The following is a 16,685-nucleotide window of genomic DNA, read 5'->3' as shown; positions in this document are numbered from 1 at the left end:
AAAGATAAATATATATATTTAAAAATAGGGCATCAGTATTACACGTTGCTGTGTATGGTTGGACATGTAGTTCCTCAGCACAGAATAGTTAATTGAGACATGTTAGCAGAAACTTCATAATATTTTTAAAAATATACTAGACTTATGCAACAACAAGCTTTCCAGATTATAAAACTTATGGTGGAAGATTTTCATGTTTGATTTGAAAATGCCAGGCTGAAATTATAGACACTGATATTCAATAAAGCTTCCTGCAATCGAATATCAAAAAGTCTACCCAGATTTACTACATTTTCCTTTTGATAACAGCCAGGTTTATTACTGTATTATCTGGTGCAATACACAAAGGTTATAAAGAGATGATGCCAAGATAATGCCTTTTTAAAATATCATATCAACACTTAGTGCAAGCATATTTCTTAATTTTGCTAAGATGCAAATCAGCAGTGATTTCCTCACACACAGGTTGTAAATTATTTTCTATCCTTTACTGCCTGCATGACAGAGACAGCACCCTGTGAGAATCCACACATGGCCCCTATAACAGTAGAGGAATTAAGCTGTTGGGAATAGAAGGAAATATACGTTAATATATAATGCTGCAGGAACCAACTGAACTGTGAATCAGTCACCAGGATCAGAAGTTTGTTCTTCCAAGCTTTCAGATTTGTGCTGGAGCCCATCCTCAGGGAACTTCTCAACCTCCAGGATATGTGCACAGGCTGTTCTACGTTGACACGTTCTGAGGATGGGCTCCAGCACGAGTCCAAAAGCTTGCAAGGACAAACCTCCAGTCCCAATGACTGACAGGTTGAATTGAGCTACGCCCATACCGTTGTACAAACACCCATTTTAAACGTGAGAAGAAATAGAATGATTAACAATGGGGCGAGTGCAAATTTTTAAAATGCCTCATTTGTTTATCAACAAATGTGTGTGTGTTTTAATGTTGTACGCCGCCCTGAGTCCTTTGGGAGAAGGGCGGCATATAAATCCAATAAAAACAAACAAACAAACAAACAAGGCAACACTGAGTCTGAAAGAATATATATGTAGCCACAGGGCTATATCCGTTGCAGGTTGGATTTGATTTAAATCAAGATTTAAATCAGTAGTGAAAAGGCTTGATTTAAATCAACTTGATTTAAATCACAATTATTAAAGAGCAACTGTCGTCTCTGTCCCGCAGCAGCTCCTCCTCTGACCGGCTCTTGACTCACTGACAGTCCCAATATTGCAGAACCTACAGCCTCTCACGCTACATAACTAAGCTCCATTTCATGCTGAATGAACTAAATTATTAATGTATCTTAAAAAGAAAACTACCTTGAGATAGACATTTACTCCAAAAGCATTTTATTAAAATAAATTTGATAAAAATAAAAATCCAATTTAAAATTTAAAAATCCGTTTGTTTTTTTTTAAAAAAAAAGTCATCCATTTTTATCCACCCTGATCCATTGTATGCTCTTGTTTCATGCTGCTTCATTCAGTTCTCCTACAAAAAGGTAGAATTCGGCCAGGTGTCGGCGTCAGTCAGGCAAACGTTTGATTCCAATGCCAGTAAGACTCCTTTTTTTCCCCCTGACTCTGGTTTCTGGTTGGTAGCAGGAAGATGCATTAGCGCAGCAGGCATTCGAAGAAGCTCGTCGAAGAACCCGGGAATTTGAAGACAGAGATAGGTCTCATCGGGAGGAAATGGAGGTGAGAGTCTCACAGCTGCTGTCAGTTACTGGTTAGTACTCTACCAAACATCTAGATTTTTTTAATTTTTAACAATGTTTGATATTTCAATGTCGTAATTTTGAGAACTGCTGTTTAAGTGAAGATTGGTGCATGCGTTTATAAAAAAAAACGCCCCCATAACCGAGTTATTTTTCGGTGAGGTTTCAGGAGGCAACTGGACTTTCTTGTTTTTTTCTGTGAAGACATTTCGCTTCTCATCCAAGAAGCTTCTTCAGCTCTGACCGGATGGTGGGGAATGGAAGGATTTATATTCCTTGCAGACAGCTGGTCATTTGCATCCTTTTAGAGTAGGGGTGTCAAACTCGCGGCTTCACGTGACATATCGTGACTTCTTCCCCCTTTGCTAAATTGGGCTTGGCCGTGGCCAGAGGGTGACGCATCCAGCTTGTGGGCCCCAAGTTTGACACCCATGTTTTAGCGGGTCGTTGGAGCACTTGCAGGTTTATCTGTGTCCTTAGAGTCACTTGAGTGGCGCTCCTGGTTCCTGCAGTCTGCAATTTTTCCTCTGGAAATCCATTTCTACTCCCACATCATTCAAAAGGTGTTCATTCCAAATTGGATAGCTAAATGCTCCATTCCCCACCATCCTGTCAGAACTGAAGAAGCTTCTTGGATGAGAAGTGAAACGTCTTCAAAAGAAAAAAACGAGAAGTCCAGCTGCCTCCTGGGGGGAAAAAGCACCTTTTGGACAACCGTGACCTGGATGATTGAGAATCTTTACAGACTTTTGGTGAAGGCTTTGCTCGTCTTTCTCTTATTTAAAGAGGGGGAACGCATCTTGTCAAAAACCATCTGTACACCACAAGTGGAAGCCCTACACTAAATGCCATTTCTTTGCTCCAGGATTAAAACTCATCCTTTAGGAAGTAAGGCTGGTTAGCAGTTTTATCATTTTCATTTTCCTCTGTTTATGCATTTCAAATTCCACAATTCTATTGTGTTTCCCCGAAAAGAAGACAGGGTCTTATTTTCTTTTGACCCCCAAAATAAGTGCTTGGCCTTATTTTCAGGAAGGTCTTGTTATTTTTGAGGTGCAGGATAGCCCTTAACCTCGGCCCACAGATCAGTTGCTCCAGAGAGGGCCAGAAGTTCTGTCTCTGCTTCTGGCATACTCTTGCCCAGCTCTAGTGGGCTTGCCGTTCCTTTTGCAGCCGCCACTAAAAGAAGGGGTGCGGGTAACTAGGGTTTGCGGGAGCGGCCTCCACCGCGTGGATGGAAGGTGCATGTGGGGCACTCAGGGCATGTTACCCCCCCTTTCCTGCCCCCTCCCCAAGGAAATGGCAGGGACCGGCTGCACATGCGTTTAAATATTTTAGGGGAGGCCTTATTTAAGCACATGCACTCAAAAGCCCGATTGGGCTTATTATCCAGGGAGGTCTTATTTTGGGGGAACCAAGGCAGAATATGTGAAAAGATTCAAATTGCTGCCTTGAATTTTAGCTCTGTTCTCACGGATTGTGCAGAAAACAGGACTGTTGTACGAAACCGAAAAGTTCAAGCTGTCTATTTTTCAGATCGCGAGGTTGACGAGCCCATACAATTAGAAGGCTTAAAGATTAAAAAAAAGTCTCATTGTTACAAATGTACACAGAGGATTGCTGCGAAGTCTGCACAAAAGTTCCTTTTATAAAAAAAAAAAAAAACATGCGTAGCTTAAATTACTTTAATAGATACCACATTTGAGTTCAATAAAAAGGGAAATCCCTGCACTCCTTGGTCTGCCACTCCTCAAAAGAGGCGCCAGCTCTTCGGAAGTCTTCATCCAACTCTTAACAGCATATGAAAATGATCACAGATTGTATTCTTTATTTATACAATTTCTCTCCTATAAAAGATTTTTATTTGCTTTAGTCTTCTGCATGTGCAAAAACCTAAGAAGTCTTCTTTCCTAAAACATCCGCAGGGTCTTTATTTTAGATTAGCCTCATGACAGTTTTGAAAGCTAGAAATGAATATTGTTCTTAGACACATCGGAGCTACCTCAGGGCGACCCTTGCTTAAATGAAGGACTTCATTAATGTTCCCACAAGCAACGTTTATGTGCACATCAAATGCATCTTTTTAGCAAAGTCGAAGTTGTTAGAGAATAAAATACAGAATGGGAATATTCAACCAATGTGTACATAATTTTAGGGACGCAATGGCTAAGACACTTGTCAATCAGAAAGATCAGCAGTTCAGCGGTTTGAATCCCTAGCGCCGCGTAACGGAGTGAGCTCCCGTTGCTTGTCCCAGCTTCTGCCATCCTAGCAGTTCAAAAGCACGTAAAAAAAAGCAAGTAGAAAAATAGGGACCACCTTTGGTGGGAAGGGAACAGCGTTCGGTGCGCCTTTGGCGTTTACTCATGCTGGCCACATGACCACGGCGACGTCTTGGACAGCGCTGGCTCTTCGGCTTTGAAACGGAGATGAGCACCGCCCCCTAGAGTCAGGAACAACTAGCACATATGTGCGAGGGGAACCTTTACCTTTACTATATATAATTTGGGGGGGGAAAGCCTTTTCTAATTTTGGTTCAGCAAATTAAAACAGTTTATTGGACAGTTAAATGATCGACATGGAAACCTCAGTAACATTTTTGGGGGGGAAAAGAAGAGATGCTAATTTTTAGCACAAGAAGTTGCAATTAAATGTGCCACCGAATTTTAAGAGAAGCCATCTTCAGGAAATAACTCTTAATCATTCAGAATTGCAGTGATATTGAAAGCAAATGAGAGAAAGTTCTAAAAGCTTTGCAACACAAGCAGTAGCAGATTTTGACATTAAAAGGACCAGGGCAGTTGGAAGACAGGGCCTAGAGTTGTAGTCACAGCCAGGAGACAAAAGATTCATGTGGATTGATGTTGCATACCATGTGGCAACATCTGGAAAATATTACCTACGAAATTTCTTTTTACGTATGGAAAGTAAAGTGTGTCTTCCTGTCTGACTATTTTAAAGTCTTAATGATGTTTCGGAATAAAGAGATGCATGCGATGTAACGTTTAATGAATGCCTTTTTACAGAGGGGATAGCCTTAATTTTCCATGCAACTCGGAACCTAACGTTTTTATTAGAATTTAAAGTAAGCTTTCCTTATTGACCAGAGAAGCAAAGCAAGCATTCTGAACAGAGGCATCTGACCATATATCTTCTTAATACTAATCCTTGTACTATTTGTTCTTATCTCCCCATGGGCAGTGAGCTGCAGAAGCTAAGATAGAGAGGGAAAGCTGGCTGCTTGGCTTATCCCGTGTATACAGCTCAGCAAGACATATAAATCAGTTCAAACAAGAGCATTACAAGGATTTTGTTTGCTGGATACATATTAATGCCCCCGACAAGAGATTGCCGGTGGGCTGTTGTTGCTGCTATTCTTGTGGTAGCTTTGTCTCACCACAAGGCCTACCACATAATGGGGATTTTAGAAAAGATGCTGTTTTGCCTTGTGGGAAGACAGTAAATATACTTGCATTAAACTTCCCAAAGATACATGTATCAGCCTTTTTGCAGCACTGTAGAAATTAGAATTCCGCTTAGTTTCAAGCAGTTCTGTATTGAAGCGAGATCCTCTGCATGGTAAGCTTTTGAATTGTGTAGTCTAGAGGCAAGAAAAATATTGCCTTGAGTATAAATACAAGAAAAATATTATGTCTTACCCTTTTTGGTTGATGGGTTTCTATCGAAAACAGAGAAGGGGAAGTGACATTTAATATCAAGCTATATGGTCATGGAAAAATTGCTTTGCATGTTTTGAAATACTGAAACATTTAATTGAGGCTCTGATAGGCTTTGTTTGTTTAAGAGATGTTTAGCCTGTTTTTCAGGACGCACAAGTCTTACCAAAGAAGCTAGTAAGATTATAAAACATAAGAAAATACAATTACAATAAAAACCAAAAGCTTTTCCTTGAAAAAGTAACATGAAACTGTAAGCTATGGGCAATTTCTCAACTGAAAGCTGAATCCTTGGCACATTAATTCATTTTTCTCAGCTGGACAAATCTTTATATGCCTTTTGAAAAGTCTATTGCAGGTCTTAGCTTCTTTGGGATTTTTGTCTATTAGGGAAAAAAAGCTTTTATTTAAAAAAGGACCTCAGTGTTAATAGTGATGCTATAAATATATAATCACTATTGATCACTGTCAGTCAGGGTTTCACTGTTGCTCAGCCCTTTTTAACCTGCATTGACTGAAAGAAAAGCATATATTACAGGATTGCTTGACTTGCAAAGATTAACTGCTCTCTGCTACACATAAGGCAAATTCTAAGCAAAAAAGAAAGCAGTTTTCTTAGCAGCTTACTATTGTAGCTGCCTTGCTACTGGTTTATTTTGCATTTTTATACAGCAGTCCAGCCTCTTCTTCAGAAAGAGGCCATAAATATTTCTCCGGACATTAAACAACCGTTTAGGTGGTTGTGGGTTTTTTTCTCCCTCTTTGAAAGTCTCAAATCAGAATATAATTCTGAAATATAAGAAAGCAGGCACTTTCAATAGTCAGTATTGAGAATGCATAGATGTGCGCAGAGTATGTCTCATTTAGGTCACCTTCTCTTTCTTTGGAAAGGGGAAAAAGGATTTATGTCAACATCTAACATCATATTTATTATTTGCTTGTTTGCTTGCATTATCTGCACCAGATATAAAAAAAAAACCGGTCTGCCATCTATTAATTTTGTAGCATAGGCTTGGCCATTTTTTAAACATATTATCAAAGTTATTCATGTGCAAACTGAGAAAATATTTCTGCCTTTCCTGGGTTGGCTAGTGAATTTTAGAACCCCCTTTAAAATGCATGTTGTACATGAAAAGATTTGAACCCTTAGGATTTCCTGGTCTTTTCAGTTCTAAGCTGAATTTCAACCAGCCAACCCAAGAGAGAAATATTGTCTGGCAAGATTGTTATGGGGCGACTCCTTAGCCATCAACTTGGTTAATTAGAAATGGTGAACTATTGGCACTTTTTAGGGTATTCTTGAGTAAGCAAGCAGCTGTATATAGGTTGAGGTTTAATAATAATAACAACAAACAATAATGATGACAATAATAAAGACACAGTAACTTTTTTAAATTAAGCTTTAAAATACAGGCTTGTAATTGTCCTTGTCATTAAAACTGATGTAGTAATAGATTGCCCAGGTTACTTTAATTGAGATGGATGGATGGATGGATGGATGGATGGATGGATGATTGGTGAGCGGGTGGACAAACTAGACATACTAGATAGGTAGGTGGGAGGGAGGGAGAGAAGAAAGGAAGATGATAGATAGATAGATGATAGATAGATAGATAGATAGATAGATAGATGATAGATAGATAGATAGATAGATAGATAGATAGATAGATAGATAGATAGATAGATGATAGATAGATGATAGATAGATAGATAGATAGATAGATGATAGATAGATAGATGATAGATAGATAGATAGATAGATAGATAGATAGATAGATAGATAGATAGATAGATAGATAGATAGATAGACAGACAGACAGACAGACAGACAGACAGACAGACAGACAGACAGACAGACAGATAGATGAAGGAAATAAATAAATAAATAGTATTTGGATTTAATTCTTATTTTACATCTCCTTAGCCTTACTCAATTTTTGGATTAACAAAATTCTACTATACGAAAGTTGTGTAGAATATACTTGAGTACCTGAAATTCAGTATTGTTGGACCTCAGCTGTCTTCCTGACACATCAACCTTTGGTATATGAACAGGACTCTTTTCAGTACAGGGGCTGGTTAAAATTATTCCCAGGATTAAATCTTATTATTCTATGGCTAAAGAAAGTGGCCTGCTCCCAAAAGCCCTGAAATGAAATAAATCTGGAATCTGTTTATCAGGAATTATGATGGTATTGAGCATGGGAAGCGAGTAAAAGAAACATCAAAAAATTACAAATATGAAGGAATGGTTGTCAGAAATGTATGATCTTAGCTGTTTTGGGAAAGACAATAACTTTTATCAAAGAATGTAATGATACGTGTTACTATGGAAGCGATCTTATAATATCTTGCAATAATATCCTATGTTATTCATATTACACTAGTGAATTTTTTAGTAACCAGTAACTATTGTTCCTTTTATAAAAATAAAAGATGGATTTTCTTACTTTTCTTTCTAAGTTTCTTTCGTACTTGCATTTCTAATTCATTTGGGATTGTCTCTTTTATTTTCTTTTAACTTTAAAGCTTGTTTGGTTAAATGTATATGTTAAAAATGCTAAATAAAAAATACAACTTTAAAAAAAATTGAAAGAAAATAAAACCTTTATGCAGCTAATTCTAATGTCATTTTTATCTGTGTATGTATATGCACATTATGTTAATTTGTTTCGATGTTTCAATATTTAATTTGTAGAAATTGCTTGAGATGCTTTAACTAACCATGGGTTTGACAATTTTGTGGGGTTTCGATAAACAGAGCAATATCTACAATGATATTTTGCTTGCTCCCAGAAATCCTTCATCCTTTAAATGCATGTGCATTTTTAAATTTTTGCCTATCATTCTATTTTAATGAGTTTATGCATTAGCTATAATGGCTTTCGTATTGTGTCTGTCGTGCAAAAAGATTTGATTTAAATGTATATGGTATGAAGCTCTTGCAAGAGGCTGTTGGTCATATGGTTTGATTTTTAATGTAGCTATACAATTAGAAAATTTGAGCTTAACTTCTCTCATAAAATGATTTCCAGTATAATGGTAATAGCGGTGAACTTTTTTTTAATGTAAAGATATACAAACTTTGTAGTACGTGTAGTCCTTATCACACCTGAGCCCAAAATTTCTGTGGTTAAGCAAGAAAATTGTTAATGAGTTTTATTCCATTTTACGACTTTTCTTGCCATGGTTGTTAAATGAATCACTGCGATAACAAGGTTATTAAGTGAATCTGGCTTTCCCATTGACTTTGCTTGTCAGAAGAATCTCAAAAGGTGATCACATGATCCCAGGACACAGCAACTGTCATAAATACGATCCAGTTGCCAAGCAGCTAAATTTTGATCATGTGACCATGGGGATGGCTACTCTGGTCGTAAGTGTGGGGAAATGGTCATAAGTCACTTTTTCCAGTGCCATTATGACTTTGGTCACTAACCAAATGGTTGTAAGCCTGTCACTAAATATTCTCTTTTCAAAGGCGGTAATAAAACAAGATGATTATAGCTTTTCATCATGGTAACGCAGAAAGATGGAAGCTTTGAAGTGGAAAATTCCAATGTTAGGAATGTCTGGAGTTAGTGGAGACTAAATCGGGGTGAAAGTGAAAAAAGCAGAATCTCCGGCACCGAAGATACAGTATCTAACTCTGTGAAATATAGGAACAATCTCTGCAAAAGAAGAGAAGAGATGCCTAGATAAACATGTACAACTAGAACTGGATATTTTAAAACCTTCCAATTTGGGCACTGACGCAGCGTTATGAGCCCAAGACCATCCATCATTCTCTTTTCGGTTTGTTAGTTGTCCCAGTGGTGGTTTCAAATGTCCTCTAAAACATTTTGAATTGATTTGCAACAATCTATTATCTCTAATTTCTCTTCCATCCCTTCTTTTTGTCCCCTTCGTCTTGTCTAGGCAAGAAGACAACAAGACCCTAGTCCTGGATCAAACCTGGGAAGTGGCGATGATCTCAAACTGCGTTGAGAGGCAGTGCTGCGCCTTTTAAACTTGGCAAAGGATCGAATTAAACGACCAGAAACTGTGATGACTGGATATATATATATAAGGAATATATAACCTTTCCTCTGATCTCGGCAGCCAAACTATCATGTCCTGCCGTGGTTTGCACTATGTTTGTGTTGCATTACCTGTGTTTCTGTTCTTTAATAAGCATGTCGCCAGTGGGGATTTGAGATTCTTGTTTTTTCTATGCAAACTTATGATTTCTTGGCACTGTTTTAGGAAAGAGAGAACTTGATGCAGCCATAAAAACATTCCTCAGCCGACACTTGTTCCTTTCAGGATAGGTCCGAATAACTTTTTGTGAGTTCTTTAAAAAAAAAAAAAACTTTCTAAACTAATTTTATATGAAATGTTGGAAGTTTGTCATAGTGTTCTTGCTTTTGACACACTCTCTTTGTGGTTGTCTCTTTTTGCACTTTTTTATCAGCTTGCAAAAGACTTTTACCCTTTTACATTATGCAACGTGAACCAAGTAACACAAGTTGTTGTCTGTTGATTTATTGAATTACATGGTTTTATTTTTAAAAGTACCGTAGCGTCCTATTATTTTAGTGTACATGTCCAGTGGCAAAATGCTTAAAGGCATCTTAACCTATCAGCACATTCTGCTGTAAATTGAATTCTGAAATGGTTTTTCTGAAATCAAGACATTTAAGTAATGGTTCAGTGTGTACAGAATCTCCCACTGGTTGCAAGATTCCTTTTTGTGTGTCTGCGTATGTTTACTTTCCATTGATTCCATATTTTCCAATGGGATTAAGCTTTCGGGTAACATTAATCAATATTCACCTTTCCCTCCTTCCATTTATTACTCAAGAAGTACTCTCTGCTTTATGTTGTATCTAGTAGTTTTGCTCTGTTTATCTAAGCCATCCACTTGAAATACCTACCTGCAATATTCATTTAGACTTTTAGAGCGAGTAGATAATGGTCATTGGCAGAAGAGTGAATATACTCCTTTTAGGTTGAATCACGGTTGTCTGATTTTCAGTTTTTTCAGTTGGCCATCCGTGTAAAAGCCAAGGCAAGAGGCAAAATGCCAGGGCAGAATTCTGCCTGCTTATTTTTTGCAAAATTGACATATCTCCTTGGTCTTTCAATATTTTTAGTCAACCAATAAAGGGCTTGTTTTGTTCATAATTCAGTAATGCAGCGGTTGACGTTTTCTCGTTCATTTTGGAACCCTGTCCCCCTCCTCGTGAAGCAGATTTGCTGGCCCATCAAAACACCCTCCGAGGACTTTAGAGCGTGAATGAGCGAGCAAGAAGGTAAGCTAGCCAGGATGACTATTGGCCACAAATCAGGAAGGTGAAGTCTCCCAACTTAGGCCTTCCTGCTTTTTAAAAATTGACGTGGCACCATTCCAAATCATGCATGTTGGTGTGGCAGATGAAAGCTATGACCAGCTATGGGTTAAATCAGTAACCCAGCATACAAATGCCACTCTTACTGGGGAAGGTCAAGGAGAGTCATGTCAAAAAAGCCCCTTGGTACTTGTTGTGAGATCTCTTACAGAGGGTGTGGTGGTCCCTAGGGAGATGGAGCCCAAATAAGCCCACAAGATTGACCACAGCAGGACCTGAAGTTAGAAAGGCTGGTGGCTTTTGCACCAAGGAAAGGAATCAACTCAAAAGAAATTGCTTTTGCAGCTATGACCACTCCCCAACAGATTTCTTGAAGCTGGTAGTTAAGGCTATATGCATCATTTGAACCTCAGGATTTTAAAGTTCTACTTAACTAACTTTGAGGATGTAATAATGATATAACTGCAATCATCTCATTTAATTGTTTCCTATCAGTTATTTTTTTTTCATTTATTTTTCTACTGTCTTGTATATAATCCTCTCCCTTAAAATATTCTGCTGATCCCAGAAGAATAATTAAGATGCATTATTTTTTTTAATAATGGGAGCTGAATTAGAAACAACTACAGATTTATGTTAATAGCTGGTGAAATTCCCCAAAGGTGACAATTCTGGATTTTATCTTTACTGTAACGGTTGATTGTTGGTACTGTTCCCAGATAGATTTCTTAAACAGATCATTGTCACACTTCATTTTATTAATTTTGATACTCTTTTTTTCAGTGTTTTTTTAATTTCCTCAAGAAATAATGCTTCAAAGAATTTCTAGCTGCTGTTATCATCCATAACATTCTGTTCCCTTTTATTCGCAAATAGCATGATGTCACCTGGTTGCTTCTGAGGGAGGAAAAAAAACCTTACGTATGCAAACTATATTATTGCATATTAACCTTCGTGTGTAAATATTTTTATCCTATTCCTTAGAACCAGGCTACTTATAGTCAATTCCATTGATCAGATTGGTTTAATAAGGTGGGACATATAAAGGGGATTTGCCATATTTTCAGGCAATTCATGATAGAATCAATTAAATCAAGACACCTAAAATTGATCATAGTTTTCAATTTCCAATTGTTTAGAGAATAAAGCAGAGTATGAAAAACATCACAATTTTGCAATTTAGTTTTTCCTTGACCTGAAGTTCTTTTTTAAAAAAAAGATTCAGATTACACATGAAGCTATGGTTAATTAGGAATTTCCTGATTTAATGCCTTGTGATGCAAAGGTTTATTAAACCAAGGTATGATTGTCAGAAGAGGCCGCTATATCTTAATGCTGGCATTAAGATCAACAAGTGCTTTCCGTCACTGTTTCGTGCAAGCCTATTAAACTTAAACATTAAGTTATTGATGCAATTTGATATTTTCATAATTTCTATTTAAGCAGAAGTTGCACCATCTTCATGGAACCATCTTTTTAAGAGTTGCCTTAAAGCATCAACATTGCTTTTGCTGTCTTTTTCTCTGTCATGTTCATAATAAACTTCTGTGTAGTGAAACGGTGGCTGTCTATTTTTTTGCAACCATATTCCAATGCAATGCAAGCAATCGTAAGGTCAGAAGGACTGACGTTTTAAAAAGAAATACTGGGCAAATTGTTATTATTTTTCTAAGCAATATTCCTAAAGCGCGACCACTATTTTATTTTATTTTTGTATAGATTCTCAGCATACAGTTGAAAAATTAGAAAATTCCGTTTTTGCTTTAAGTCATCCATAACATCCCATAGTATATATTTTTCATTGGTTTCTAGATCGTAGAGAAATTTCTTCTGAAATTCATTTCCAGAACTAAGCATCAGTTCAATGAAACTTTTCCAATGCATGTTTTCTCAGAAAAGTTTGCAATATCTACTGTTTAAATTTTTTAAAAATGTAATAGAAGTTAAACTATTTGGTCTCTTAAGTTTACTGTATTTTTCAGACTATAAGACGCACCAGTGTATAAAATGCACCAAGATTTCGAAGAGGTAAATAAGGAAAAAAAGTTTTTGCCTTCCCTCAGCCCCCAGCAGCCCACTGGAGGCTTCAGCTTCTGCCTTGCCCCAGCCCTGCTGAAGCCTGCAGAGGGCTGCTGGGGGCTGAGGGAAGGCAAAAAAGCCTCCATTTTTGCAAAAAATGGCCTGTTTTTTGCAAAAATGGGATGCAGAAGCAGGGTTCGGGAGGCCAAAAATGGCTGTATTCGGTGTATAAGACGCACCAACATTTCCACGCTCTTTTAGGGGAGGAATTTTTACTCCTTAAAATACAGTAATTAAAATGCTTGTCTTGCAAGCTCAATAAAAAGCTATTCTTAAAACAGACAGAAGAAGAGGACTTTGGGTGTTTTCCAGAGTTGTGACATAATTACTGTAAAAGCCCACTTCCAGCTCCTCTGTTTTGGCCCAGGATGTGCAAACTCACAAGCGGAAGAGGCTCCAAGCTTGTGCAAATCCCTCCACAGAGGGTTCAAAGGCTACCTGATGACTTCCCAGCTAAACTAACAACGATAGAACTACAGGTAGCCCTCGACTTACGACCACAACTGAGCCCAGAATTTATGTTGCTAAGGGAGACATTTGTTAAGTGAGTTTTGCCCCGTTTTACGGCTTCTCTTACCACAGGGAATCACTGCAATTGTTAAATTAGCCACATGGTCGCGAAGCGGGAATCCCTTGACCTCCCCCAGGACACTGCAACCGTCATAAGCGTGAGTCGGTTGTCCAGCACATCCAACTGTGAATCATGTGACCACGGGGATGCTGCAATGGTCACAAGTGTGAGAAATGGTCATAGGTCACTTTTTTCAACTTCGGACAGTCACTAAGCGAGCTGTTGTAAGTTGAGGACTACCTGTACCCAACTGTCTGCTTTTGTCAAGTGTAACTGACAAGAGCAGTTCACAGCTACACCTGTGGTTTTCTTCTGCCTTGTGACCTAATGCTAGAGGCCCAGGTTTGACAACACAGCAAAAGGTGACAGTTGTGCCTTGCTGCGTTTGAGATTTGAATGCTTTCAATGTCTTCTCCGCGGGAGCTTGTCGATCAGAGAGGTCGGCAGTTCGATTCCCTAGCGCCACGAAGTGAGCTCCCGTGACTTGTCCCAGCTTCTGCCAACCTAGCAGTTCGAAAGCACGTAAAAATGCAAGTAGAAAAATAGGGGGCACCTTTGGTGGGGAGGTAACAGCATTCTGTGCGCCTTTGGCGTTTAGTCATGCCGGTCACATGACCACAGAGACGTCTTCAGACAGCGCTGGCTCTTTGGCTTAGAAACGGAGATGAGCACCGCCCCCTAGAGTCGGGAACGACCTGCATGTATGTGCGAGGGGAACCTTTCCCTTTTAATGTCTTCCGCTTTCAAGCAGGTTCAGCTGATGCCCTTTCATCCCACAACAGCTGGGGTAAAGTCTGCGGATCCGTGGTGAACAATAGAACCAGGTGGAGTGGATTGTAGGGAGGAAGCAGGTGCAGAGTTTTTAAACCCCAGAAAGGGTTTGAACGGACAGAAACCTTGGGGAGTTTTACACACAGCTGCTTTTCTTTTTTTCTTATTTCCTTGCAATATAATACAGTTTGCATCCCAATAATGTAAACTATTCTACTATTCATGTCCGCTCCTCTGCTATATATTCTTTTTTAATGGCAGTAACTGTCAAAACCAAGGAAGAGCAGGCAGGTGGGTATTTAAAAATGCATTTAGGGAGAGCAAAGGACCAAACCTTTATTAATCGGCATAGAACTGCAGGGGGGGAAAAACGTTCTGGGGCCAATCCTCAAGTTACAACCATTTGTTTATCGGCCATTCAAGCTTAAAACGGTACTGGGAAAAAAGTGATTTGCAATCATTTTTTTCACACTTCACAACCGTTGCAGCAACTACCATGTGTTTGTGACAATTGCTGTATCCCGGGGTTAAATGATCCTCTTGCAACCTTCTGACAAAGTCAATGGGAAAGACAGAGTCACTTTGCAACCGAGTTACTAACTTAACTGCTGGGATTCACTTAACTCTGACAAGAAACGTGGTAAAGTGGGGCACAGCTCACTTAACTATCAGTGGAAATTGTAAGGGCCAGTTATGGTCATAATTGTGCACTACTTGTAATGCTCATAAAGTTTCAGGGCTGATGGGAGCCACAGCTCCATGCAACTTAATGAATTTCCTTTTTTTTGTTTTAAAGGTAAAGGTCCCCCTCGCACTTATGCTAGTCGTTCCCGACTCTAGGGGGTGGTGCTCATCTCCATTTCTAAGCCAAAGAGCCAGCGCTCATGTGGCTGGCAGGACTAAATGCCGAAGGTGCACGGAACGCTGTTCCCTTCCCACCAAAGGTGGCTCCTATTTTTCTACTTGCATTTTTACATGCTTTCGAACTGCTAGACCATCCTGGGAGGAGTTTGATTCTGTTGCCCCCGAGGATTTGGATAGGTTGCGTGGACGGCTGCGACCCACCACATGTTTAATGGACCCGTGTCCCTCCTGGTTGGTACTGGCATCTTGGGAGGTGACCCGAGGCTGGCTTCTGGGCCTGGTGAATGCCTCATTGGGTGAGGGATCCTTACCAGCCGCCTTGAAGGAGGCGGTGGTGAGACCCTTACTTAAGAGGCCTGCACTCGACCCAATGGAGCTAGCTAACTATCGTCCAGTCTCCAACCTTCCGTTTTTAGCGAAGGTTGTCGAAAATGTGGTGGCGCAGCAGTTTCCACAACACCTTGACGAATCCGAGTATCTAGACTCACGCCAGTCCGGCTTCCGACCCGGGCACAGCACAGAGACAGCCTTGGTCGCGTTGGTCGATGATCTCTGGAGGGCCAGAGATAGAGGTTGTTCCTCTATCCTGGTCCTATTAGACCTCTCGGCGGCTTTTGATACCATCGACCATGGTATCCTATTGCGCCGGTTGGAGGGGATAGGAGTCGGAGGTACCGTTTTGCGGTGGTTCGGCTCCTACCTCTCCGACCGGAGGCAATGTGTGTTGACAGGGGGACAGAGGTCGACCCCGAGGCCACTCACTTGTGGAGTGCCACAGGGGTCGGTCCTCTCGCCTCTCCTGTTCAACACATATGTGAAGCCGCTGGGTGAGATCATCCGTGGTTTTGGGGTTGAGTATCACCTCTACGCTGATGATACTCAGCTGTATATTTCAACCCCAAACCACCCCAACGAGGCTGTTGAAGTGATGTCCCGGTGCTTGGAAGCCGTCGGGGTCTGGATGGGGGACAACAGACTTAAACTCAACCCCTCCAAGACCGAGTGGCTGTGGCTACTGGCACCTCGGTTCAGCCAGCTGATTCCATCGCTGGCCATAGGGGGCGAACAATTGCCCCCTGTGGAACGGGCGCGCAATTTGGGCGTCCTCCTTGATGCCCGGCTGTCAATGGATGACCATGTGGCAGCCGTGGCGAGGGGGGCGTTCCACCAGGTTCGCCTGGTGCGCCAATTGCGCCCCCTACTGGACCGGGATGCCTTACGCACGGTCACTCATGCGCTGGTGACGTCCCGCCTGGATTACTGCAACGCTCTCTACATGGGGCTGCCCTTGGGACGCGCCCGGAGACTGCAGTTGGTTCAGAACGCAGCCGCGCGGGCTGTGATGGGGAGTACGAGGTACTCCCACGTAACACCTCTCCTGCGCGAGCTGCACTGGCTACCTGTGGTTTTTCGGGTGCGTTTCAAGGTGCTGATTACCATCTTTAAAGCGCTCCATGGCACGGGACCTAGTTACTTGCGGGATCGCATCCTCCCACATACATCCCTGCGGCCAATTCGCTCACACAGGGAGGGACTTCTCCTGGTGCCGTCCACTAGGCAATGCCAACGGGCGACACCAAGGAGTAGGGCCTTCTCTGTGATGGGCCCAACCCTCTGGAATGACCTCCTCCCCGACATTAGAACCACTTCTGACCTCCGCTCCTTCCGG

General features: G+C 40.5%; 2 protein-coding genes across 5 annotated transcripts in view; one reads left to right on the top strand and one right to left on the bottom strand.

Annotated features, from left to right (window-relative positions):
• CBFB (core-binding factor subunit beta) overlaps window positions 1–12,289 on the top strand; it is a 43,494-nt gene extending 31,205 nt beyond the window's left edge. The window contains exons 5-6 of one of the 4 annotated variants that reach the window (XM_081963399.1): window positions 1,612–1,704; window positions 9,320–12,289. In XM_081963399.1, coding sequence (XP_081819525.1) covers window positions 1,612–1,704; window positions 9,320–9,388 — 162 coding nt within the window. In that variant the 3' untranslated portion in view covers window positions 9,389–12,289. Of the gene's footprint in view, window positions 1–1,608; window positions 1,736–9,319 lie in introns of all 4 variants that reach the window. The other 3 variants (XM_081963401.1, XM_081963398.1, XM_081963400.1) reach the window with 3 other exon arrangements.
• B3GNT9 (UDP-GlcNAc:betaGal beta-1,3-N-acetylglucosaminyltransferase 9) overlaps window positions 1–16,685 on the bottom strand; it is a 354,533-nt gene that overhangs the window by 245,226 nt on the left and 92,622 nt on the right. The gene's annotated exons all lie outside the window — the stretch shown is intronic.

The sequence above is a fragment of the Natrix helvetica genome (genome assembly GCF_964273705.1).
Source record: "Natrix helvetica genome assembly, chromosome: 10".
NCBI lineage: Eukaryota > Metazoa > Chordata > Lepidosauria > Squamata > Natricidae > Natrix > Natrix helvetica.
This window is presented reverse-complemented; position numbering and strand designations above follow the sequence as displayed.